The 23,177-nt window shown below is 49.2% G+C and overlaps 1 protein-coding gene across 3 annotated transcripts in view; it reads left to right on the top strand.

Annotated features, from left to right (window-relative positions):
- Window positions 1-23,177, top strand: part of LOC138767578 (neural cell adhesion molecule 1-like) — a 176,758-nt gene that overhangs the window by 134,120 nt on the left and 19,461 nt on the right. For 2 of the 3 annotated variants that reach the window (XM_069945173.1, XM_069945172.1), the window contains 2 exons: window positions 5,051-5,335; window positions 13,417-13,662. In XM_069945173.1, the coding sequence (XP_069801274.1) occupies window positions 5,051-5,335; window positions 13,417-13,662 (531 nt within the window). The remainder of the gene's footprint in view (window positions 1-5,050; window positions 5,336-13,416; window positions 13,663-23,177) is intronic. The other variant, XM_069945174.1, reaches the window with a different exon arrangement.

Raw genomic sequence — 23,177 nt, 5'->3', positions numbered from 1 at the left:
GGTAGTAGTTGTAGTAGTAGTAGTAGTCCTGCAGGTAGTAGTTGTAGTATTAGTCCTGCAGGTAGTAGTAGTAGTAGTAGTCCTGCAGGTAGCAGTTGTAGTAGTAGTCCTGCAGGTAGTAGTTGTAGTAGTAGTAGTAGTCCTGCAGGTAGTAGTTGTAGTATTAGTCCTGCAGGTAGTAGTAGTAGTAGTAGTCCTGCAGGTAGCAGTTGTAGTAGTAGTCCTGCAGGTAGTAGTTGTAGTAGTAGTAGTAGTCCTGCAGGTAGTAGTTGTAGTAGTAGCCCTGCAGGTAGTAGTAGTAGTAGTCCTGCAGGTAGCAGTTGTAGTAGTAGTCCTGCAGGTAGTAGTTGTAGTAGTAGTCCTGCAGGTAGTAGTTGTAGTAGTAGTCCTGCAGGTAGTAGTTGTAGTAGTAGTAGTAGCCCTGCAGGTAGTAGTAGTAGTAGTAGTCCTTCAGGTAGTTGTAGTTGTAGTAGTAGTCCTGCAGGTAGTAGTAGTAGTAGTAGTCCTGCAGGTAGTAGTTGTTTAGTAGTTGTAGTAGTAGTCCTGCAGGTAGTAGTAGTAGTAGTAGCCCTGCAGGTAGTAGTTGTAGTAGTAGTCCTTCAGGTAGTTGTAGTAGTAGTAGTCCTGCAGGTAGTAGTTGTAGTAGTAGTCCTGCAGGTAGTAGTTGTAGTAGTAGTCCTGCAGGTAGTAGTTGTAGTAGTAGTCCTGCAGGTAGCAGTTGTAGTAGTAGTCCTGCAGGTAGTAGTTGTAGTAGTAGTCCTGCAGGTAGTAGTTGTAGTAGTAGTAGTCCTGCAGGTAGTAGTTGTAGTAGTAGTAGTAGTCCTGCAGGTAGTTGTAGTTGTAGTAGTAGTCCTGCAGGTAGTAGTTTTAGTAGTAGTCCTGCAGGTAGTAGTTGTAGTAGTAGTAGTAGCCCTGCAGGTAGTAGTTGTAGTAGTAGTAGTAGTAGTCCTGCAGGTAGTAGTTGTAGTAGTAGTCCTTCAGGTAGTTGTAGTAGTAGTAGTAGTAGTCCTGCAGGTAGTAGTTGTAGTAGTAGTAGTAGTAGTCCTGCAGGTAGTAGTAGTAGTAGTTGTAGTAGTAGTCCTGCAGGTAGTTGTAGCAGTAGTCCTGCAGGTGGTACTAGCAGTAGTTGTCCTGCAGGTAGTTGTAGTAGTAGTCCTGCAGGTAGCAGTTGTAGTAGTAGTAGTAGTCCTGCAGGTAGTAGTAGTAGTCCTGCAGGTAGTAGTTGTAGTAGTAGTCCTGTAGGTAGTAGTTGTAGTAGTAGTCCTGCAGGTAGTAGTAGTAGTCCTGCAGGTAGTAGTTGTAGTAGTAGTCCTGTAGGTAGTAGTAGTAGTAGTAGTCCTGCAGGTAGAAGTTGTAGTAGTAGTAGAAGTCCTGCAGGTACTTGTAGTTGTAGTAGTAGTCCTGCAGGTTGTAGTTGTAGTAGTAGTTCTGCAGGTAGTAGTTGTAGTAGTAGTAGTAGTAGTAGTAGTCCTTAAGGTAGTAATTGTAGTAGTTGTAGTAGTTGTAGTAGTAGTAGTCCTTCAGGTAGTAGTTGTAGTGGTAGTAGTAGTCCTGCAAGTTGTAGTTGTAGTAGTAGTAGTCCTGTAGGTAGTAGTTGTAGTAGTAGTCCTGCAGGTAGCAGTTGTAGTAGTAGTCCTGCAGGTAGTAGTTGTAGTAGTAGTCCTGCAGGTAGTAGTAGTTGTAGTAGTAGTCCTGCAGGTAGTAGTTGTAGTAGTAGTCCTGCAGGTAGTAGTTGTAGTAGTAGTAGTAGTCCTGCAGGTAGCAGTTGTAGTAGTAGTAGTAGTCCTGCAGGTAGTAGTTGTAGTAGTAGTCCTGCAGGTAGTAGTAGTTGTAGTAGTAGTAGTCCTGCAGGTAGTAGTAGTAGTAGTAGAAGTCCTGCAGGTAGTAGTTGTAGTTGTAGTCCTGCAGGTAGTAGTTGTAGTAGTAGTAGAAGTCCTGCAGGTAGTTGTAGTTGTAGTAGTAGTCCTGCAGGTAGTAGTTGTAGTAGTCGTAGTAGTCCTGCAGGTAGTAGTTGTAGTAGTAGTAGTAGTCCTTAAGGTAGTAATTGTAGTAGTAGTAGTCTTTCAGGTGGTAGTAGTAGTAGTAGTCCTGCAGGTAGTAGTTGTAGTAGTAGTAGTCCTGCAGGTAGTAGTTGTAGTAGTAGTAGTCCTTCAGGTAGTTGTAGTTGTAGTAGTAGTAGTCCTGCAGGTAGTAGTTGTAGTAGTAGTAGTCCTGCAGGTAGTAGTTGTAGTAGTAGTAGTCCTTCAGGTAGTTGTAGTTGTAGTAGTAGTCCTGCAGGTAGTAGTAGTAGTAGTAGTAGTAGTAGTAGTCCTGCAGGTAGTAGTTGTTGTAGTAGTTGTAGTATTAGTCCTGCAGGTAGTAGTTGTAGTAGTAGTCCTGCAGGTAGTAGTTGTAGTAGTAGTAGTAGCCCTGCAGGTAGTAGTTGTAGTAGTAGTTCTGCAGGTAGTAGTTGTAGTAGTAGTAGTAGTAGTAGTAGTAGTCCTTAAGGTAGTAATTGTAGTAGTTGTAGTAGTTGTAGTAGTAGTAGTCCTTCAGGTAGTAGTTGTAGTGGTAGTAGTAGTCCTGCAAGTTGTAGTTGTAGTAGTAGTAGTCCTGTAGGTAGTAGTTGTAGTAGTAGTCCTGCAGGTAGTAGTTGTAGTAGTAGTCCTGCAGGTAGTAGTAGTTGTAGTAGTAGTCCTGCAGGTAGTAGTTGTAGTAGTAGTCCTGCAGGTAGTAGTAGTTGTAGTAGTAGTCCTGCAGGTAGTAGTTGTAGTAGTAGTCCTGCAGGTAGTAGTTGTAGTAGTAGTAGTAGTCCTGCAGGTAGCAGTTGTAGTAGTAGTAGTAGTCCTGCAGGTAGCAGTTGTAGTAGTAGTAGTAGTCGTCCTGCAGGTAGTAGTTGTAGTAGTAGTCCTGCAGGTAGTAGTAGTTGTAGTAGTAGTAGTCCTGCAGGTAGTAGTTGTAGTAGTAGTCCTGCAGGTAGTAGTAGTTGTAGTAGTAGTAGTAGTCCTGCAGGTAGAAGTTGTAGTAGTAGTAGAAGTCCTGCAGGTAGTAGTAGTTGTAGTAGTAGTAGTCCTGCAGGTAGTAGTTGTAGTGGTAGTCCTGCAGGTAGTAGTTGTAGTAGTAGTCCTGCAGGTAGTAGTAGTTGTAGTAGTAGTAGTAGTAGTCCTGCAGGTAGAAGTTGTAGTAGTAGTAGAAGTCCTGCAGGTAGTAGTTGTAGTAGTAGTAGAAGTCCTGCAGGTAGTTGTAGTTGTAGTAGTAGTCCTGCAAGTAGTAGTTGTAGTAGTCGTAGTAGTAGTAGTAGTAGTCCTTAAGGTAGTAATTGTAGTAGTAGTCTTTCAGGTGGTAGTAGTAGTAGTAGTCCTGCAGGTAGTAGTTGTAGTAGTAGTAGTCCTGCAGGTAGTTATAGTTGTAGTAGTAGTCCTGCAGGTAGAAGTTGTAGTAGTAGTAGTAGTAGTAGTCCTGCAGGTAGTTGTAGTAGTAGTCCTGCAGGTAGTAGTTGTAGTAGTAGTAGTCCTGCAGGTAGAAGTAGTAGTAGTAGTTGTCCTGCAGGTAGTAGTAGTAGTCCTGCAGGTAGTAGTTGTTGTAGCAGTAGTCCTGCAGGTAGTTGTAGTAGTAGTAGTAGTGCTGCAGGTAGTTGTAGTTGTAGTAGTAGTCCTGCAGGTTGTAGTAGTAGTTGTAGTAATAGTAGTAGTAGTTGTAGTAGTAATAGTAGTAGTAGTAGTAGTAATAGTTGTAGTAGTAGTAGTTGTAGTAATAGTTGTAGTAGTAGTCCAGCAGGTAGTAGTTGTAGTAGTAGTCTTGCAGGTAGTAGTTGTTGTAGCAGTAGTCCTGCAGGTAGTTGTAGTAGTAGTAGTCCTGCAGGTAGTAATAGTTGTAGTAGTAGTCCTGCAGGTAGTAGTTGTAGTAGTAGTCTTGCAGGTAGTAGTTGTTGTAGTAGTAGTCCTGCAGGTAGTAGTTGTAGTAGTAGTCCTGCAGGTAGTAGTTGTAGTAGTAGTCCTGCAGGTAGTAATAGTTGTAGTAGTAGTCCTGCAGGTAGTAGTTGTAGTAGTAGTCTTGCAGGTAGTAGTTGTTGTACAGTAGTAGTCCTGCGGGTAGTAGTTGTAGTAGTAGTCCAGGTAGTAGTTGTTGTAGTAGTCCCGCATATAGTAGTTGTAGTAGTTTTGTAGGAAGGCTCAGAATAAGTACAATAACAAACCAGGCAAACTCTGCCCGCACCACACCAGCCAAATTCTTCCTGCAACACACCAGCCAAACTCTGCCTTCAACACACCAGCCAAACTCTGCCTTCAACACACCAGCCAAATTCTTCCTGCAACACACCAGCCAAACTCTGCCCGCAACACACCAGCCAAACTCTGCCCGCAACACACCAGCCAAACTCTGCCCGCAACACACCAGCCAAACTCTGCCCGCAACACACCAGCCAAACTCTGCCCGCAACACACCAGCCAAACTCTGCCTTCAACACACCAGCCAAACTCTGCCTTCAACACACCAGCCAAACTCTGCCTGCAACACACTAGCAAAAGTATGTTAAAGAGTGTTAAAAAGAAGGGGATGGCAGTCAAACTGGTACCTGTTATAATAACTGCAGAGGGGCAGGGTCATATCCTCTGCAGTAGCTATATACCTGAATGGATATAGTGCTCATGCTCAGCAGTAGCTATATACCTGAATGGATATAGTGCTTATGCTCAGCAGTAGCTATATACATGAATGGATCTAGTGCTCATGCTCAGCAGTAGCTATATACCTGAATGGATATAGTGCTTATGCTCAGCAGTAGCTATATACCTGAATGGATATAGTGCTCATGCTCAGCAGTAGCTATATACCTGAATGGATATAGTGCTTATGCTCAGCAGTAGCTATATACCTGAATGGATATAGTGCTTATGCTCAGCAGTAGCTATATACATGAATAGACTTATTTATAATCAGCGGAGCACCATCACATATCCGCTCCACCACATAGATTTATTGGTCACTGTTCACACATCAGGATTTTGCCACCTGCTAATGTGTGGATCTTTATTATGATGAATGTGATGATCTTCATTTCTTGTTACAGGTGAGGAGCAGATTACGGCAGCCACTGGCAGCGATGTGACGTTTAGCGCTGATGTCAGTGATCGTCCCTCAGAGATCAGCTGGTACAGGGATAAGAGTAAGATTGTGGACCTGGAGGAGGGGAGGCCACCACATATCTACAGCTTGGAGGACCGGATTGTCGCTGATCTAGAGCAGGGGACATTGATCCTGCAGAGGGCGACCCCAGCGGACAGTGGACAATACCGGGCCGAGAGTGTGGTCAGGGGCAAGAGATCAACCGAGGTCTTCAGACTCCAGGTGTCCGGTGAGTGCGGAGCCGGTGAGGAGCGGTCATAATGACAGGCAAGGGGAGAAGAGGGATCAGAACATGTGTAGGTCTATGTGCTGCCATCAAAATCCCAGAATAAAATCACTGTATAGGAGAGGATGAAGATCAGAGGAGAAACTTTCCCAGGTAGAAAGCGCACTATGCACAACACTGAAATCTACCACAAACAAGACAAAGACGAAATGACAAGGGAGACAACAGACAGGGGGAAAAACAAAGCAGGATTGTTCAGAATGTATGTTAAGTGGGGACCTGGCCATCCCGAAAGGCGTCCCAAGGGGACCATATTTTATCGAAAGTTTCCATTTGGAGCTCCTGAAGAGCAGACAGATACTCCATCCTCCGCACCTCCTGTATCCGATTGGTAAGGTCCACAGCTGACGGAATCGATCTGTGCTTCCAGAAAGTAGCCAGAAGGCACTTAGCTGCTGTCAGCATGTGTAGGAGTAACCTGGCCGGATGCTTCCGCATTCCCTTTGGAGGGACGTTCAATAAATAAATAAGAGGATCGAGGGGGAGAACCTGGCCAACTACCACCGCTACTAGTCCCTGAAAGCCCTCCCAGTAAGGCTTCAGAAGGGGGCACTCCCAGAAGATATGAGGAAGGGAGCCCACTCCGGATAGGCATCTCCAACACACTTGGGGGGTCGCTGGGTATAAGCGGTGGAGAAAGTCTGGGGTATGATACCAAAAAAATTAAATTTTGTATTGGTTTTCCCAGTAAGTAACACAGGAAGAAGACTTGGCTGCCTGGGACCATATGATCTCCCATAATTTAGGCGAGATGGTTCGGCGAATAATCCCCTCCCACTTATCCATGTATAGGTGCCTTACCTCCGATCCTTCCCCTGGTGAGTTAAGGTAAGAATATATAGAGGATATAAGACCTCTTGTAGAGGGGCAGTTCTTGCATAACATGATTCGTGACTACAGAGGCAATATAGGAAACTAGTTCATGAAAGGATACTGCCCGAGATGGAAGAGAGTATCGCTCTTTAAGGACCGGGAAGGGGAGGACCTTCCTAGAGATGGGGTCCACCACGTCTGCGATATGAAATAATTTAGATTTTTGCCATGGGGCAATAGTATCTCGGGTGCAGCTCCCTTCAATGAGATTTGTATATAATATAGGCATAAGAGGGGATGGGTTCGATTTTAAGGGAAAAGCGGCGCAAGCGCGTGTCCAGATATCTCTTGTGTGCTTCATTGGGCCCAACAAGGCAACGGGGGGTCCCGGCACCCCTGGGGACCACACCAATTCACAAGGGTGGGTGGGGGCCATCCACAATTTTTTAATTTCTGTCCACTTGTTGTACGCCAACAGTGACGTCCAACATGGTATTCTCCGTAAGTGGGCGGCTAAGTAATAGTTGTAGATATCAGGCATTCCTAAACCACCCCTTGCCCTGCTGGCACAAAGCACTGTCCGTGAGACCCTATGGCGGCCTCCCCCCCAAACAAAGTTAAGTAGGTTTTTCTGTAACTTACGGATAGCAACCCGCGGGATGGGTACAGGCAGCGTCTCCAACAGATAGAGGAGGCGGGGGTAATATTGTCATTTTAATTGCGCTTATACGGCCAATGAGCGACAGGGGCAGGGTGGACCATTTAGAGAGTTCAGTTTGGATCTCCTGGAATAACGGGGGGAAATTAGCACTGTATAAACTACGGAAATGGGAGGTAATGTTAGTCCCCAGGTAACGCATGGAGACGTCCGGCCACTTATAGGGGAAAGAGGATTGGAGGGTTGCAATTAAGGAAGGGGGAAGATTAATAGGCAACGCCTCCGTTTTGTGGGAGTTAATTTTATAGCCCGAGAGGGCTCCATATTCCTCAATCAGTGAGTGCAGATTCGGGAGAGAGACCATGGGATTCCGCAGCGTTAACAGGATATCATCTGCAGATAGGGAAAGCTTGAACTCTCTGTCCTGAATCAACACCCCCTGCACGTCAGGGGAAAGACGGATACGGGCCGCCAGGGGCTCTATACTTAATACAAAAAGCAACGGCGAAAGGGGACACCCTTGTCGCGTGTCGCGTTCCATTGTGAATATGAACTGGTCCAGAAGTGGCATGAGGCAGTTTCACTCGGGCGGTAGGCAAGTTATACAAAGCCTGTACCACACTGAGGAAAGGACCTGATATACCGTATGCCTCTAACGCGGAGAACAAAAAGGGCCATCCCAGCCTATCAAAGGCTTTCTCCGCGTCGAGACTCAGAAGGAATCCTTGTGAACCAGTTCTATTCAAAGCGTCAATGAGGTCCACTGTCCTCCTGGTGTTGTCCCCAGCTTGCCGTTGTAGTACAAAGCCTACCAGCGTGTATCAGGTCGGGCAGGAGTGTCCCCAATCGTAAGGCCAGTAGTTTAGTAAATATCTTTAAGTCTGCATTAAGCAGAGAAATTGGTCTGTAACTGGCTGGGTCAGATGGGTCCTTTCCCTCTTTCGGGACAACGGTAATAAAGGAGTCAAGCATAGTTTGGGGAATTGGGGTACCCGAGAGGAAGGAGTTGAACAAAGTGAGCAAGTGGGGTGTCAGAAGTCTGGAGAAGACTTTATAGTAAGCATACGGCAAGCCATCAGGGCCTGGGGATTTCCCATTAGGTAAACCCTTGAGCACTTCAGTCAACTCCTCCTCCGAGATGGGGCAATTCAGTGTGGCCAGGTCGTCTGCTGAGACCCTGGGTAGGCAGCAATTAGAAAGGTATTGTTCAAGAAGTTGAGTATGGGAGGCAGCGTCTTGGGGCAGAGGACCAGATAGGGAATATAACTTCCCATAATACTCCGAGAATATATCAGCTATACGTCGTGGGTCGTAGTGCAAGGTGCCTCTATTGTCTTTTAGGGCAAAGGGCGAGGCCTTCACGGACTGATCTCGAAGTTGCGAGGCCAGCAGTGTATGTGCCTTATTGGCTTTATCGTAATATTTGTGTTTAGTATACATAAGGAGTTGCCCCACTTTAGCAAGGGCCAAGTCTTTTAGGCGATTTAGCAGAGCCACTATCTCTCGAAGCAAGGGAATGGTAGGTGTCTGTGACATCTGATCTTCTTTAACCTTCAGTTGCGCTATGCAAAGTTCAGTTTGAAGTTTGGCGTCTTTTTTAATGTGCGTGGAAAGGGAAATGCACTGACCACGAAAAACTGTCTTATGAGCCTCCCACAATGTTGCGGGTGAGGGGACGCTGTCCTTGTTAATCTGGAAATATTCACGTATTCCAGCTGCCAAAGTCTCTTTATGCACCGTATGCTTTAAGAGCGCTTCATTAAGCCGCCAGTGACAAACCCTTGGAGTTCGTGAGGAGTTTGTGAGGTCTAATAGGACAGGCGCATGGTCCGACCAGGATATGGGGAGTATGCCTGCCCCTTCTACTGCCCGAAGCCCCAATATATTGCCCAGAAAAAGGTCTATGCGGGTGTGGGTGGAGTGTGGGTGAGAGAAGAAGGTGAACGTTCGTTCAGTGGGGTGGGATATTCGCCAGAGGTCATATAAGTGGTGGGATCGGAGCATTTTACGGAAGGCAGTGGAGAGGCTAGTGGTGTGTCTAGTTGGACTGGCCACTGGGTTATGTACCGTCAGTCTGTCACGCGTTTCTGATGGGGGCAGATTAAAATCACTACCAACTAGTAACAGGGATGGGGGGAGGCGGGCTAGTTTACATAAAAGCCTTTTTAAGAAAGGGATTTGGCGCTCGTTTGGGGCGTACAAGTTACATAGTGTCACCTGAGCCCCCTGCAGCTTCCCCCTCAAGATTACAAACCGCCCCTGAGGGTCAACATCAGCCTCCTCTAAAATAAAGGGGCAAGTTCGGCTGAACATGATGGCTACTCCCGCCTTTTTCCTATCGTTATTGGTGGCAAACACCGTGGGGTATTTGTGGAGGGCAAATTTAAAGGTACCAGTCCTGTCATGGTGCGTCTCCTGAATGAAGGCAATATCCGCCTTTGATTGTGCTAATTCCTTCAGGAGTAGACGCCTCTTAAGGTTAGAATTGAGACCTTTAACATTTAACGTGAGGAACCGCACCATGACAGGACAAGGTTAAAAGGAGACATACAAGTTTGTACCTGAGCCCTACGAGCCAGGGCATGAGTAGAGTTAAGCAGGGGTCCCAGCCAGCCCCTGCCAGGGAAAGGGTAAGAAAGCAGGGTGGACTATAATTCGCAGGGCGGACGTCTAGGTCACTCCACACAGCGTCATCTGCCATAGTGCAATAGAATTGAATCTGTAACTGGAGGGAAGACACATGAGGGAAGCTAAAGGGACAAAAAAGACAAGACAGGACAACACAAGACCACACATAAAAAGCTATCAAATCTGTAAACCAACAGAGCGATCCACACTCTGTTAGCAACTGTTGAGACCATAAAGGAATGAATTTCGCGTGCAATGTACAGCTGTCCCACCCATATGGATCTTCCAAAAGGGTGAGAGGCGCCCTGCTCAACAGTTCTAAGGGGTAGATAACCAGAAGGGTGCTGGCGAAGAACAAAAAACAAGAGAAGAAAGTACAAAAACAACAGCACATGTAAGAACATGAGCAACATTATAAAGTATCTAATCATCTACAACGTTCCACATCTACTCCAGCACTGCATACTTAAACAGAAAAAGTTAAACTAGTTGCGGTATGGACATAACTATAAGGGAGGACCACCACACTATCAGACGAACAAAACAAGAATGTAGAAAGAACAAAGGACCAGGGGAAATTAGCAATATAAGCAAAGAGTACAGGGAGGGCTCCCTCCTACTGAGAGAGTATTCAGGTTGGACGTCGGGATCGGCCGCCGCCTGGTGACGAGGATGGCGGGGAAAATCTCTTTCTCCTGTGCTTCACTGGGGTCCACACCGGAGGCGGGGGTGGTGGTGGGGGTAGGAGCTCCCAGTTCTGCAGGCGAGGGGGCGGAACGTCCAGGATATAACAAAATCTTTCCAGGTCATCCGCTGATCTCAGAATGGCTGATCGTCCATCTCTTCTAGCGTTAAGGCTAAATGGGAATCCCCATCGGTATGCAATATTAGCATCACGAAGGGCCTGCAACAGAGGTCGGAGATGACGCCTCTTTTGTAGTGTGACCCAGGATAGGTCGGGAAGCAGTTGTATGGAAACATCTTCAAATTTTATGTCGCGCAGGTCTCTTGCCTTGTTCATAATGGTTTCCTTGAGGACAAAGTCCGTCACACAACATATTACATCCCTAGGCAGGGGAGACACATCTTTTGGTCTTAGGGCTCTGTGGGCCCGATCGAGGTGCACCCTATGATCTGCGGGTGCACCCAGAATTTGGTTGAAGATAGTTTCTAGGGTTAGGGTGGAGCTCTGAATCACGGATTGTTTCTGGTAGCCCCCGTACCCTTATGTTGTGCCTGCGCCCCCTATTGTCCAGGTCCTCCAAGTGACGCTGGTAGTCGCAGATGGCTGCGTGTTGCGCTGAGACAGTGGATTGTAGGTCACTTATATAGTGGCGTGTGTCATCATGGTCAGTTTCAATAGTTTCAATGCGTTGTGTCATAGAGTGAAGGTCCTGACGAATCATTGCAATTTCAGACTTAAAGGTTTCTCTGACCTCAGTAATGAGAGTCAGAAGTCCTCTTTTGTGGGCATGTTTTGCAAGAAATTAGACCAATTACCATCAGCTAGGCCCCTATGATCATCTTTATCCGAGACAGTAGATTGGGAGGACCACCAGTCTGACGCCCCTTCATGGCAAGGTGAGGGGCGATGAGTGCCTGCATTGCCTCCTCTCTGAATATGGGAGGATGTTCTGGAGGCTGGCCGGTCTGTGTGACAGGGGGGTGATGCTGGGGGTGCACGTTGCGGCTTGGGGGCTGCTGTGTGGAGCTGCTGGGGCCCTGAGGCAGAATCAGTGTCCTCATCTGCCACTGCAGCACCCTGTGACTGAGGGCTGAGATCTGTGCCCACCCCTGGACCGTGCTGTGGTACGTATGGGGTGGCCTCCGGTCTGAGGTCACTCCCCTGCTGCCTCCCCGATACCTCAGTTCCCCCCTCCTGGGGCTGCTGTTCCTCTCGGCTGCGGCTCCTCACTGCCGGATCCTGGTGTGCAGCGGCTGCAAGCGGGGAGCCCGGATCTGAGGCTCGGCGCGTCCTTCCTCCTGGGGCCGGCGCCATCTTGTCCGCGCCACGCTGCGGCGCAGTACGCAGGAACGAGTCCAGGGGGCCCGACTGCGGAGGTCCCGGTGTCTGAGACTTCGCGGGGGTCCTTAGGTTCTTCTTGTTCCCCATGGCGAGTAGGTGGTGGCCCGTAATCGGGTTATGAACTGCCGGTATGCTGCAGGCTGGAGCGGAGCTCTGGTTCTATGCACCCGCTCGCATCGGCTTCCTGTCACGCCCCATGTATGCTTATCTTTAGTGGTGATGTTACGTATGCTTATCTCTGGTGGTGATGTTACATATGCTCATCTCTAGCTGTGATGTTACGTATGCTTATCTCCGGTGGTGGTGGTGGTGATGTTACATATGCTCATCTCTGGTGGTGATGTTACGTAGTCTCATTTATAGCGGTGATGTTACGTATGCTTATCTCTGGTGGTGATGTTACGTATGCTCATCTCTAGCGGTGATGTTATGTATGCTTATCTCTGGTGGTGATGTTACGTATGCTCATCTCTTGTGGAGATGTTACGTATGCTCATCTCTGGCCGTGATGTTATGTATGCTCATCGCTGGTGGTGATGTTACGTATGCTCATCTCTAGCGGTGATGTTACGTATGCTTATCTCTGGTGGTGATGTTACGTATGCTCATCTCTAGTGGTGATGTTAGGTATGCTCATCTCTGGTGGTGATGTTACGTATGCTCATCTCTAGTGGTGATGTTACGTATGCTCATCTCTGGCGGTGATGTTACGTATGCTCATCTCTAGCGGTGATGTTACGTATGCTCATCTCTGGCGGTGATGTTACGTATGCTCATCTCTTGTGGTGATGTTACGTATGCTCATCTCTGGTGGTGATGTTACGTATGCTCATCTCTGGTGGTGATGTTACGTATGCTCATCTCTGGTGGTGATGTTACGTATGCTCATCTCTTGTGGAGATGTTACGTATGCTCATCTCTGGCGGTGATGTTACGTATGCTCATCTCTAGCGGTGATGTTACATATGCTCATCTCTGGCGGTGATGTTACGTATGCTCATCTCTTGTGGTGATGTTACGTATGCTCATCTCTGGTGGTGATGTTACGTATGCTCATCTCTTGTGGAGATGTTACGTATGCTCATCTCTGGTGGTGATGTTACGTATGCTCATCTCTAGCGGTGATGTTACGTATGCTCATCTCTGGCGGTGATGTTACGTATGCTCATCTCTGGCGGTGATGTTACGTATGCTCATCTCTTGTGGTGATGTTACGTATGCTCATCTCTGGTGGTGATGTTACGTATGCTCATCTCTGGTGGTGATGTTATGTATGCTCATCTCTGGCGGTGATGTTATGTATGCTCATCTCTCGTGGAGATGTTATGTATGCTCATCTCTCGTGGAGATGTTACGTATGCTCATCTCTTGTGGAGATGTTACGTATGCTCATCTCTGGTGGTGATGTTATGTATGCTCATCTCTGGCGGTGATGTTATGTATGCTCATCTCTGGCGGTGATGTTATGTATGCTCATCTCTGGTGGTGATGTTATGTATGCTCATCTCTAGCGGTGATGCTACATATGCTCATCTCTTGTGGTGATGTTATGTATGCTCATCTCTGGCGGTGATGTTATGTATGCTCATCTCTGGCGGTGATGTTATGTATGCTCATCTCTGGTGGTGATGTTATGTATGCTCATCTCTGGCGGTGATGTTATGTATGCTCATCTCTGGCGGTGATGTTATGTATGCTCATCTCTGGTGGTGATGTTATGTATGCTCATCTCTAGCGGTGATGCTACATATGCTCATCTCTGGTAGTGGTGATAAGAAATGAATTATTATTAAGTGTAGATGCAGATCTCTTCCAGGCAGATGGGAACAGTGTGGAGTGGTTCACATACTTTTATGTACATGTTTCATGCTCTCTTATCACTCTCTAATCCTCCTACAGATCACGTTTGTCAGGTCGGCATCGATAACACCACAATGGAGAACAGTGTTATGCTGCGGTGTACATGCTCTGCAGAGGGAGCTCCCCCTTCCAAATATGAATGGTTCGATCGGAACGCGCACCTCCTGTCTGAAGATCCGACTGTCTCCGTCCTGAAAGGGAAGAAACCGCAGATGTACCGGTGTGCAGCCAGCAATGACGTGTCCGGGAGTAACGCCACAATCATTGTGCCTGCCCGACCACCAGGTGAGTGCGAGCCAAAGAGGGCTATAAAAAGAGAACATTTGGCTCCTATCTGCCCAGTTGTAGGCTTATTCAGCCCAGGAGAGGCCATTGCTAGTGTGAAAATGCTGGAGTAGGGACCATGTTTTAGAGGACACCTTAACCCGGTGACATGGGGGGACACTCTGTAACCCGGTGACACGGGGGAACACTCTGTGACCCGGTGACACGGGGGGACACTCTGTAACCCGGTGACATGGGGGGGGACACTCTGTAACCCGGTGACACGGGACACTGTAACCCGGTGACATGGGGGGGGACACTCTGTAACCCGGTGACACGGGGGGACACTCTGTAACCCGGTGACACGGGGGGACACTCTGTAACCCGGTGACACGGGGGGACACTCTGTAACCCGGTGACACGGGGGGACACTCTGTAACCCGGTGACACGGGGGTACACTCTGTAACCCGGTGACACGGGGGGACAGTCTGTAACATGGGACACTCTGTAACCTGATGACATGGGGGGACACTCTGTAACCCGGTGACACGGGGGGACACTCTGTAACCCGGTGACACGGGGGGACACTCTGTAACCCGGTGACACGGGGGGACACTCTGTAACCCGGTGACACGGGGGGACACTCTGTAACCCGGTGACACGGGGGGACACTCTGTAACCCGGTGACACGGGGGGACACTCTGTAACCCGGTGACACGGGGGGACACTCTGTAACCCGGTGACACGGGGGGACACTCTGTAACCCGGTGACACGGGGGGACACTCTGTAACCCGGTGACACGGGGGGACACTCTGTAACCCGGTGACACGGGGGGACACTCTGTAACCCGGTGACACGGGGGGACACTCTGTAACATGGGACACTCTGTAACCTGATGACATGGGGGGACACTCTGTAACCTGGTGACATGGGGGGACGCTGTAACCTGGTGACACGGGACACTCTGTAACCTGGTGACATGGGGGGACACTCTGTAACCTGGTGACATGGGGGGACACTCTGTAACATGGGACACTCTGTAACCTGATGACATGGGGGGACACTCTGTAACCTGGTGACATGGGGGGACGCTGTAACCTGGTGACACGGGACACTCTGTAACCTGGTGACATGGGGGGACACTCTGTAACCTGGTGACATGGGGGGACACTCTGTAACCTGGTGACATGGGGGGACACTGAAACCTGGTGACACGGGACACTCTGTAACCTGGTGACACGGGACACTCTGTAACGTAACACTCTGATCAAATAGTTTGCTAAGATCCTCAGTTTTCAATATCTATAGAGTATCTTTCTATCGTGTGCACACCGGGGGGGGGGGGGGGTGTTAGTATATACTGTAAAATCTTGCACCTGTGGGTTGCTGTTGCCCTTTTTGTATTTTTACCCCTGTGAAAAAGTAATTGCCTCCTAAACCTTAGGATCAGTAATACATGTACAGTGATTTCACCAGCAGCATAGTGAGTGCAGCTCTGGAGGGCGTGGTGAGCAGACGTACCTGTGTGAGCTCCTGAGAAGCAGAGCAGAGAGGGTGAATTCCATCTGCCTTTCCCAGGAAGGTGGCAGGTTCCTGGGAGGGGGCCCCCACTATGGAGTTCCAGACTCCCACTCTCCCGTCCAGGCTGGCGGAGAGTGGGGAGAATCATCCATTACCAGCCAGTGCTCCTGAGGTGCCTTCGGTAAGAAGATCTAGCCGCACTCCCAGCAATGTGGGTCTGGCTCCGTCGGCACCAGTCAGAAGCCAAAAGGCTTCACAAAGTAAAGGAGGGAGGAAGAAAGACGAGCGATGTGGCCCTAATCCATCTAGGGCCCAAGCAAGTGTTGTGGAGTGGGGGGTTTCAGGCCCCAAGGAGTCTATGGACACCTTCACTTCCAGGATTGTGGCCAAGCTCCAGGAATACCAGCACCTGGGGAAACAGCTGAGAGAGCTGCGGGTGGAGCACAGGTTCCTGAGAAGCAATGCAGGTACAGCCAGCAAGAGGAGCAAGCCTGTGCTCTCCCAGCGTATACAGGCCCTGAGAGCTGAGATACAGAGGATGGAAGGTGAGCGGCAGATCCTTCTGGAAGGTGCTGGGCCTTTCCAGGAGAAAATGCTCAATGAGGAAAGGTTTGAGCAGATGAGAAGAAAGAGCGCTAATCTGGACTATGAGGCAAGTGATGAAGAGAGTGAGGGAGAGGAAGAAGCTGAAGCGGGAGAAGTGGCAGAAATGTCGCAGTGCGTTTCCCAAAGCGCTTCCCAGGATCCCCAAGTGATGTCTTCCAGGAGTGCGGGTGAGGAGATGGCTGAGGCGGGAGATACAGAGAGGTCCCAAAGCCAGGAGACTGCACTAAAGAAAAGCACTGTCCATGTGAGTAACGTTCCAGAGAGCCAGGCGAGTGACTACATCCAGGCTGCTCAGGTGGCCCTACCTGAGTCTGCTGAGTCTGAGGAGGAGATGGATGGAGGCCTGCTGAAAGCCATTATCCAGCAGGAGTCTCCAACAAGACTGGAGAATTTCTCCTTTGGAGAGGAGCTGGGGGAAGACTCCTCTGGAAGGAAGAAAAAGAAGAATAAGAGGAAGAAAAGTAAAGAGGAGCAAGTAAGCTTTGTATTTTCTCCTTTCCAGCAGTCTGGGTCGGCTGAGAAGTCAGTCCAGTCTGCTGGCTCCTCTAACCTGCCAGTCCCCGTTTCTGATGTGGAGCAGGGCCAGCAAAGAGGAGAGATAGATGGCAAGATGGTGGCGGGCACCGCTTCCGCTGGTATCTGTAGTGGGAGTGGTGATAGTAAAGTAAGTAAGGGGCCGAACATGAAGGTGCAGGGCGATTCGAGAAGCTCCAGTGTTGGGGGACGCTCCTCTGTGGGACAGGTCCGGGCACTGGAGGCTGGTGAAGGGCTCGGGCGGCCGAGCAGTGACAGGGCAGCAGGCTCCTCTGTGGGGCAGGTCCGGGCACTGAAGGCTGGTGAAGGGCTCGGGCGGCCGAGCAGTGGCAGGGCAGCGGGCTCTGCTGTGTCAGGACACATGTCCGGTGTGGATGCCTGTGCCCCTGCTGATCCTGCAGGTGGCATAAGAGAAGAGGTGGCACTAGAAGTTGCGTCTGTTGTTGTGCCCACCTCTAGGAGTAAAGACAATAAGACTGTAAATACATCAAAATCTGCTAAAAACATTTTAAAACCAGCCACCCTGGTGTACAAGCCCAGCCCAGCTAATACTGCAGAACCTATGGAAGTGGTGATGGCTGATGAGGGTAGTAGTGGTGTGCATGAAGGTGGTAGTAGTGGTGTACATGGAGGTGGTAGTAGTGGTGTGCATGGTGGTGGTAGTAGTAGTATGCAAGTTGGGAGGGGTGGTGTTGTGCATGATCAGAATAATGGTTTGCAGGATGAGAATGGTAGTCCCTGTATTTCTGTAAATGCTGATGGTACCATGGTTAATGGCAGTAATGTTTGGAAAACTGTGGGTAATGTTGCTAGTGAGGCAGGGACTGGTCCGGCTGCCCCCCCAGCTGCTACTAGGAGTTATGCAAGTGTGGCAGCTGGGGCATCGGGGAGATCCTCACCTCCAGGCCCAAATGGGGAAGGTCACTTGCAACGGCGCCTCCTGGAGGCATTGCGGAGAGGAGAGAGAACACTCCAAGTAGAGGGAAGGGAGGTCGACCTGTCCTTCTACATAGAGAGACATGGTTTAGGGGCTTTCCGAGAGCATAATGGAGGGGTGGTCTGGTCCCTCCAAACCCCCAGGCAGGAGACTGGCCGTAGGAATGTGGCCCGTCTGGTATGGAGAGGCAGTGATGCGTGCCCACAGAGAGGGAAGGTGGTGGAGCTTCTCTTCCAGATGGGGTTCAGGGCGAGTGACATCTTTGCCCTGATTAACCCCTACGGCACCTCCGATTTTTACATCAGCTTTATTAGACCAGAGGGGCTGGAGGTGTTCTGGTCTAACTAAGAGTTGGTGAAAGATGCGCCCGGATGGCGAGATTTTGCCGTAAAGGCGGTATCTCGCCAAAGTGCAGTAAAGAAAGTGACCGTTCTCACCCGTAACGAGTCACTTTCGTGTTATGACGGACGTTCCACCGAAAAAACTGTGATGAGCATGGCATTTGGTCTGGGGCCTGGACGTTTTCTGTTCGTCTCAAGCGTTCAGGGAACACGGTCGCCCACATACCATCAGCTGCCTTTCTTGGCCGTGATAGGATCCAGGTTTTCTACCAGGGGCAACCGAAGCTGTGCCACAGGTGCGGCGATCCCACACACTTTAGTGCAAACTGTACCAAGCTGGTGTGTGCACTGTGTGGTGAGGAGGGTCATCTGCCTGACTCCTGTGGCCGGATTGGGTGTAACCTGTGTGGTGACTTAGGTCACCCATTTAGCTGATGTCCACGTTCCTTCTCCAATGCTGTAGCCACCCGGGCTGGGGAGAGCCGTGAGGTTGCCACGGGGGAGGGGACCAGCAAAGGTGAAGGGGCATCGGGGCCAGTGAAGAAAAAGCATAAGAGCCCCTCTCAACTAAAGCGAGAGGAAAGTTCCCAGGTGGCAGTAGTAGTTCAGGGTCCTGCTGCTGGCGCTGGCTCAGATGGTCAGGCTGAGGCTCTGGAGGACACTGAGTTAAATGAGGAGATCAGGAGACTTCACCGAGAGGAAGGTCAGGATGCCATTTCCTCTAGTTCTTCCCATATGAGAGTCTGGATGAAGGTGGGAGGAAGTGGCCAAAAGAGAAAAAGGGCAGCAAAGGGAAGAGTGGGAAGAGGCCAAAGGCAACTTTACCCTCTAAACTCGGTGTTACAGGCCAAATGTCAAAGGAAACCCCGGCCAACCCCCCTCTGATTGTTCTCTCTAATAGGTATCAGTCCCTTGATGGTTCCCCCTCCCTCCTTTTCTTCTTCTTCAGAGGAGGGACGGGAGGCGGTAGAGCCTCCAGGAGACGTTGAGCCTGCCCCTGCTGAGGCTGGTTCTTTGAGGGGGCAGGGGGCCCCTGGGTCTGCAGATGAGGATCAGAGTATGGATATGACTGCTACACTAAAGAGGTCTAAAGAAACAGCTCAGGGGTCTTCCTCTGATTTAGAAGGGGGAGGGAAGAAGGGAAAGAAATAGGTGAGTTAGGCCGTCCAACTCGATCACCCATGATGGCGGCACTCACCCCATTGACTCTGGCATCCATTAACTGTGCCAGCATTAAGTCTGATGCAGCTAGATTTGCAGCCTTTGATTTTCTCGGTCGTATTAACGCCGACATTTTGTTTTTGCAGGAGACCAGGTTGACAGATCTAGCCTCTCTAATAAAAGCCAAGAGAGAGTGGAGGCATGGAGCTTCACACTGGTCTCTTGCGGCTGAGCCGTATAGTGGGGTGGCGGTCCTTTTTACCGCTCCTGTAGAATGCAGACGGGTTATCGAGTTGGAAATGGGGAGGTGCCTGATCTTGGATGTCCTCATGAAGGGGAAAGAGCTCAGGCTCATTAACATCTATGCCCCACAAACTAAGTGGGACCGTAAAAGCCTTTTTATGAGGATTAAGCCCTTTCTTTTTACGAGTTGACAGGTCTTTGGTGGAGACTTCAACACTATCACGAGGTCTCAGGACAGGAGAGGCGCCAAAGACAAGCTGGCTTATGATAGTATGGCCCTGATTAGTATAGTTAGGGAAGCTCGCCTAGAGGATGCCCACATCCGGACCCCCTCAGGCCACGCGGGTTTCACCTATCATCGAGGTAGCTGCAGGTCTAGATTAGACAGGTTTTATTTAAAGGAGGAAGCCGTCTTCCGCAGTGTCCGTGGTTGAGTTCTCCGATCACTGTCTAATTTTGTTTTCCCTGAATGTTTCAGAGACCCCCCGGATGGGTAGAGGCTACTGGAGGCTGAATTTGTCCCTCCTGGAAGAAGCAGAGGTAAGACAGTCCTTTGAGGATTTTCTTCAGAGTCACGTACCTCTGCTGGGCCTATGTAGCAGTAAGTCAGAGTGGTGGGAGATATTCAAGAAGCGGGTTGCGAGATTCTTCCGCCAGCTCTCGAGCCTCAGATCCCTGAATAGGTATCGTGTGTATCAGGGCCTGAGGAGGAAGCTCGAGCATCTCGTCTCGACTGGAGGTAGTAGAGGGGAGATCTCCAGAGTGAAAGCCTTGCTCATGAGGGGTCAGTATGATAGGCACGCATCTTTAGTTTTTGAGAGGGATTTCGGGAGGTACCGCTCGCCTGACCCCTACAGAAACTGTAAGATGTCAGTGAGTAGTAAGATCTCGACTGGACTGGTTGATAGTACGGGATCTCTGAACCGGTCCAGATCAGGGATCCTGGAGGTCGTCAGATCCTTTTACTCACACCTCTTGGGGAGGAAGGATCTAGATCGGGATGTGATGTCGGGTTTCCTGGCTGACACCATTCCTGAGCCAGGGGTAGACCCCTCTTTTGGCGTTTTGGCAGAAGAAATCAGGGAAGAGGAAGTTAGACTGGCAATTGAAGGGCTTGCCCTGAAGAAGTCGCCAGGTCCAGATGGCTTAACATCTGAGTGGTATAAGACCTTCAGGGACCTCTTGGTTCAATGAGTGTCTTTCCTCGGGCACTCTGCCGAGGTCAATAAGGTGGTCTGCCCTGATTCTTCTGTCTAAGGGTAAAGATTCGAGCCGTATTGAGAATTGGAGGCCCATAGCTCTTCTCAATGTGGACAGGAAGATTCTGGCCAAGATACTGTTTAATCGGCTGGTGAAGTTTGCACCCAGGCTCCTTTCGGAGGCTCAGCACTGCTCTGTTCCAGGCCGAAGCACCTTAAGTGCTGTCCTTGGTGTCAGGGAGGCAGTGGAGCGGAGTAGTGCGGGTCTTTGGAAGGGGTACTTGCTGTCACTGGATCAGGCCAAAGCATTTAATCGGGTGAACCATGAGTACCTCTGGTCCGTCCTTCTAAGATATGGCCTACCAGATACTTTTGTCAATTGGCTTAAGATCTTGTATGCAGGGGCAGAGAGTTTCCCGCTGGTGAACGGTTGGTCTGGCCGCTCTTTTGAGGTTGGGTCTGGTGTTCGCCAGGGCTGTCCCTTGAGCCCACTGTTATATGTGTTTGCGATCGACCCTTTCCTTAGGAGGGTTGGTTGTGGACCATTGGCAGGGGTCGGGATGAGCCTGGAGGAGCCAGAAGCCACCCTGAGAGTGGTAGCGTACGCTGATGATGTCACTATCTTTGTGTCCTCGAGAGAGAGGAGGTCGATGTGGTGATGTCGGAGGTGGACCGCTACTCAGAGGCATCTGGGTCCAGCATCAACCCGGATAAGTGTGTCTCTGGCTGGGAGGGGGAGATCCCGAGTTTGATCTCCCGGGCACCAAGACTCGGCAAAAATCCTAGGCATTACATTCGGCCAGGGTGATTACCCCACTAAAAACTGGGATGGTAGGCTCCAGAATGCCGCTCAGAAGGTGGACCAGTGGAAGGGTTGGTCTTTGACCCTCAGGGAAAGGGTACTCCTGATCAAATCGTACCTGCTCCCTTTGTTCATCTACCTGGGCAGTGTATGTATCTTGCCAGAGGTTTCCTATACTAGGATCTACAGCCTGTTCTTCCAGCTGTTATGGGGGAATAGGCTGAACCTGGTCAAGAGAGAGGTTACGTACCGCACAAGGAGACTTGGGGGTTTGTCTGTGGTGAACCCTGTGGTGTTCTTAGTGAAAACCTTCTTGAAAGCTAACATCGCAAACCTCTGGAAAGAGAGGGCTCCTCCGTGGGTACTCTCCTGCAGGGAATGGTTTCGGCCTTTCTTCCAGGAATGGGAGACAGGAGGGCAAGTGAAGGACTTTCGTACACCCCATGGATATCTTCCGACTTACGCTACCCCCGACTCTGAAGATGATACGCCAATGGGGTCTGGGAATGTGGGAAATCAGGACTCAGTCGAGGAAATTCCTTGACCAAAGGGTTCTGTTGACCCATTTCCAGAAGCCCTTGGCGCTCAGGGACTGCCCAGGCCAGGATCTAGAGGTTGGGCTTAGTCTTTTAAACTCGAAACAGATCCCTCAGAAGTTTTGGGATTTGGCCTGGCGCTGCTTCCAGGGGAAGCTATATGTAAGGGATAACTTGAAGTGCAGGAGCTCCGATTATCAGGGGTGTCCCCGTGAGGAGTGTGGTAATACGCTGGAAAACATGGATCATTTCCTGCTTCATTGTCCCTTCAATATAAGGGTTTACACCAGGGTGGGCACCTCCATAGGTTGGAGTCAGTTGGTCAGTCTCACCTATTCGGAGTGGGCTTATGGGGCATTCAGGAACCTGGGTGGCCGAGATCGCTGCACGTTATTTCTAGTCAGCTTAGTGGTTAGGTACCACACGTGAAACGCACGGTGTCTAGTATCTACACAGCGTAGAGTCCTCTCCGAGGTGGAGGTCTGTAGGAACATCACTGGTGACCTCGGGAAGATCAGGTCTTTGGAGTATGGCAGGCTGGGTACAAGTAGGGCTTCTCTCCTGTGGAGAGGTTTTTCTTTTGCTGTGCCCTAGGTACTGAGCCCACTGGGTGAGGTGCCATAATTCTGGTTAGGGAGAGAGTAGGTAGGGACAGTGGTAGGGAAAGTGTGTAGGGTCAGTTTAAACTTAGGTAGGGGGAGAGCAGGGTAAGATAGTAAGGGATAGTTTATAAATTTCTAGTACCCGGTCTGCCATCCTCCGATCCCGGTGGAGGGCTGGTGCATGCCACTTTAGCTTTTTGTTTTGTTCTTCTGGTCAGCAGTAGGTATAAAGGGCTTACAGGCTACCGAACTTGGGCCTTATTATAATTGTGTATTGTTGTTATGTTGTTATGGTGTGCTATGTTTATGTTTACATATGTTATGTGATAAGTGTTGGCAAGGTTATGGCTGAATAAGTCATATGAACTTTATTGACATTATAGTCATTGTATATATTGTATATATGAGGGGATACAGAATAGGTTGAGAGGGGGATATGGGGGGGTCTGTGGGAAGGTGGGGGCTGAATGAAGCTGATGTTAAAAATGGAATGAACTTTGACTCTATGAACTGAGCTCACACTGGGGTCTAGGGGTAGGTGGTGGGGCACATGGGTAGTAGATAGAGTTGTGTGTTCTATGTATATATGTGTGTATATATGTATAGTTTTGTTTATTTACTTTTAACCCAGGTTTGGGAGTTTTGTTTTTTAGTCTTTCTCTAGCCAGGACGGCTTCTCTTTATTTATGATTACAGCCGAGGATGGCTTTGTAGTTTACGTTTTATGGCTTAAATTGTCTGGATTGACTTTTTTTTTTTTATGTATGAATAGTTACTATTAATGCTGGGCTGGCTTGGTGGCAAAAATTTAATGGTGATTTTGTTTTGCTTTTATACTGTAATAATGGTTAATTATGATTAATAATATGTCATTTAATTCTGTAATTTACTGATATGTTTAAGTTATGGCGAGATTAATTTTTATAATTTTCTAATAAAAGAATTACAGAATGTAACTCAGGATCAGTACAGGATCAGCATTGTATGTACATAGTGACCTCACCAGCAGAATAGTGAGTGCAGCTTTGGAGTCTGGCCACTAGAGGGAACTT

This window comes from Dendropsophus ebraccatus, chromosome 11 (genome assembly GCF_027789765.1).
Source record: "Dendropsophus ebraccatus isolate aDenEbr1 chromosome 11, aDenEbr1.pat, whole genome shotgun sequence".
NCBI lineage: Eukaryota > Metazoa > Chordata > Amphibia > Anura > Hylidae > Dendropsophus > Dendropsophus ebraccatus.
Note: the sequence above shows the minus strand (reverse complement) of the source record. Positions and strands in the feature narration are given on the sequence as shown.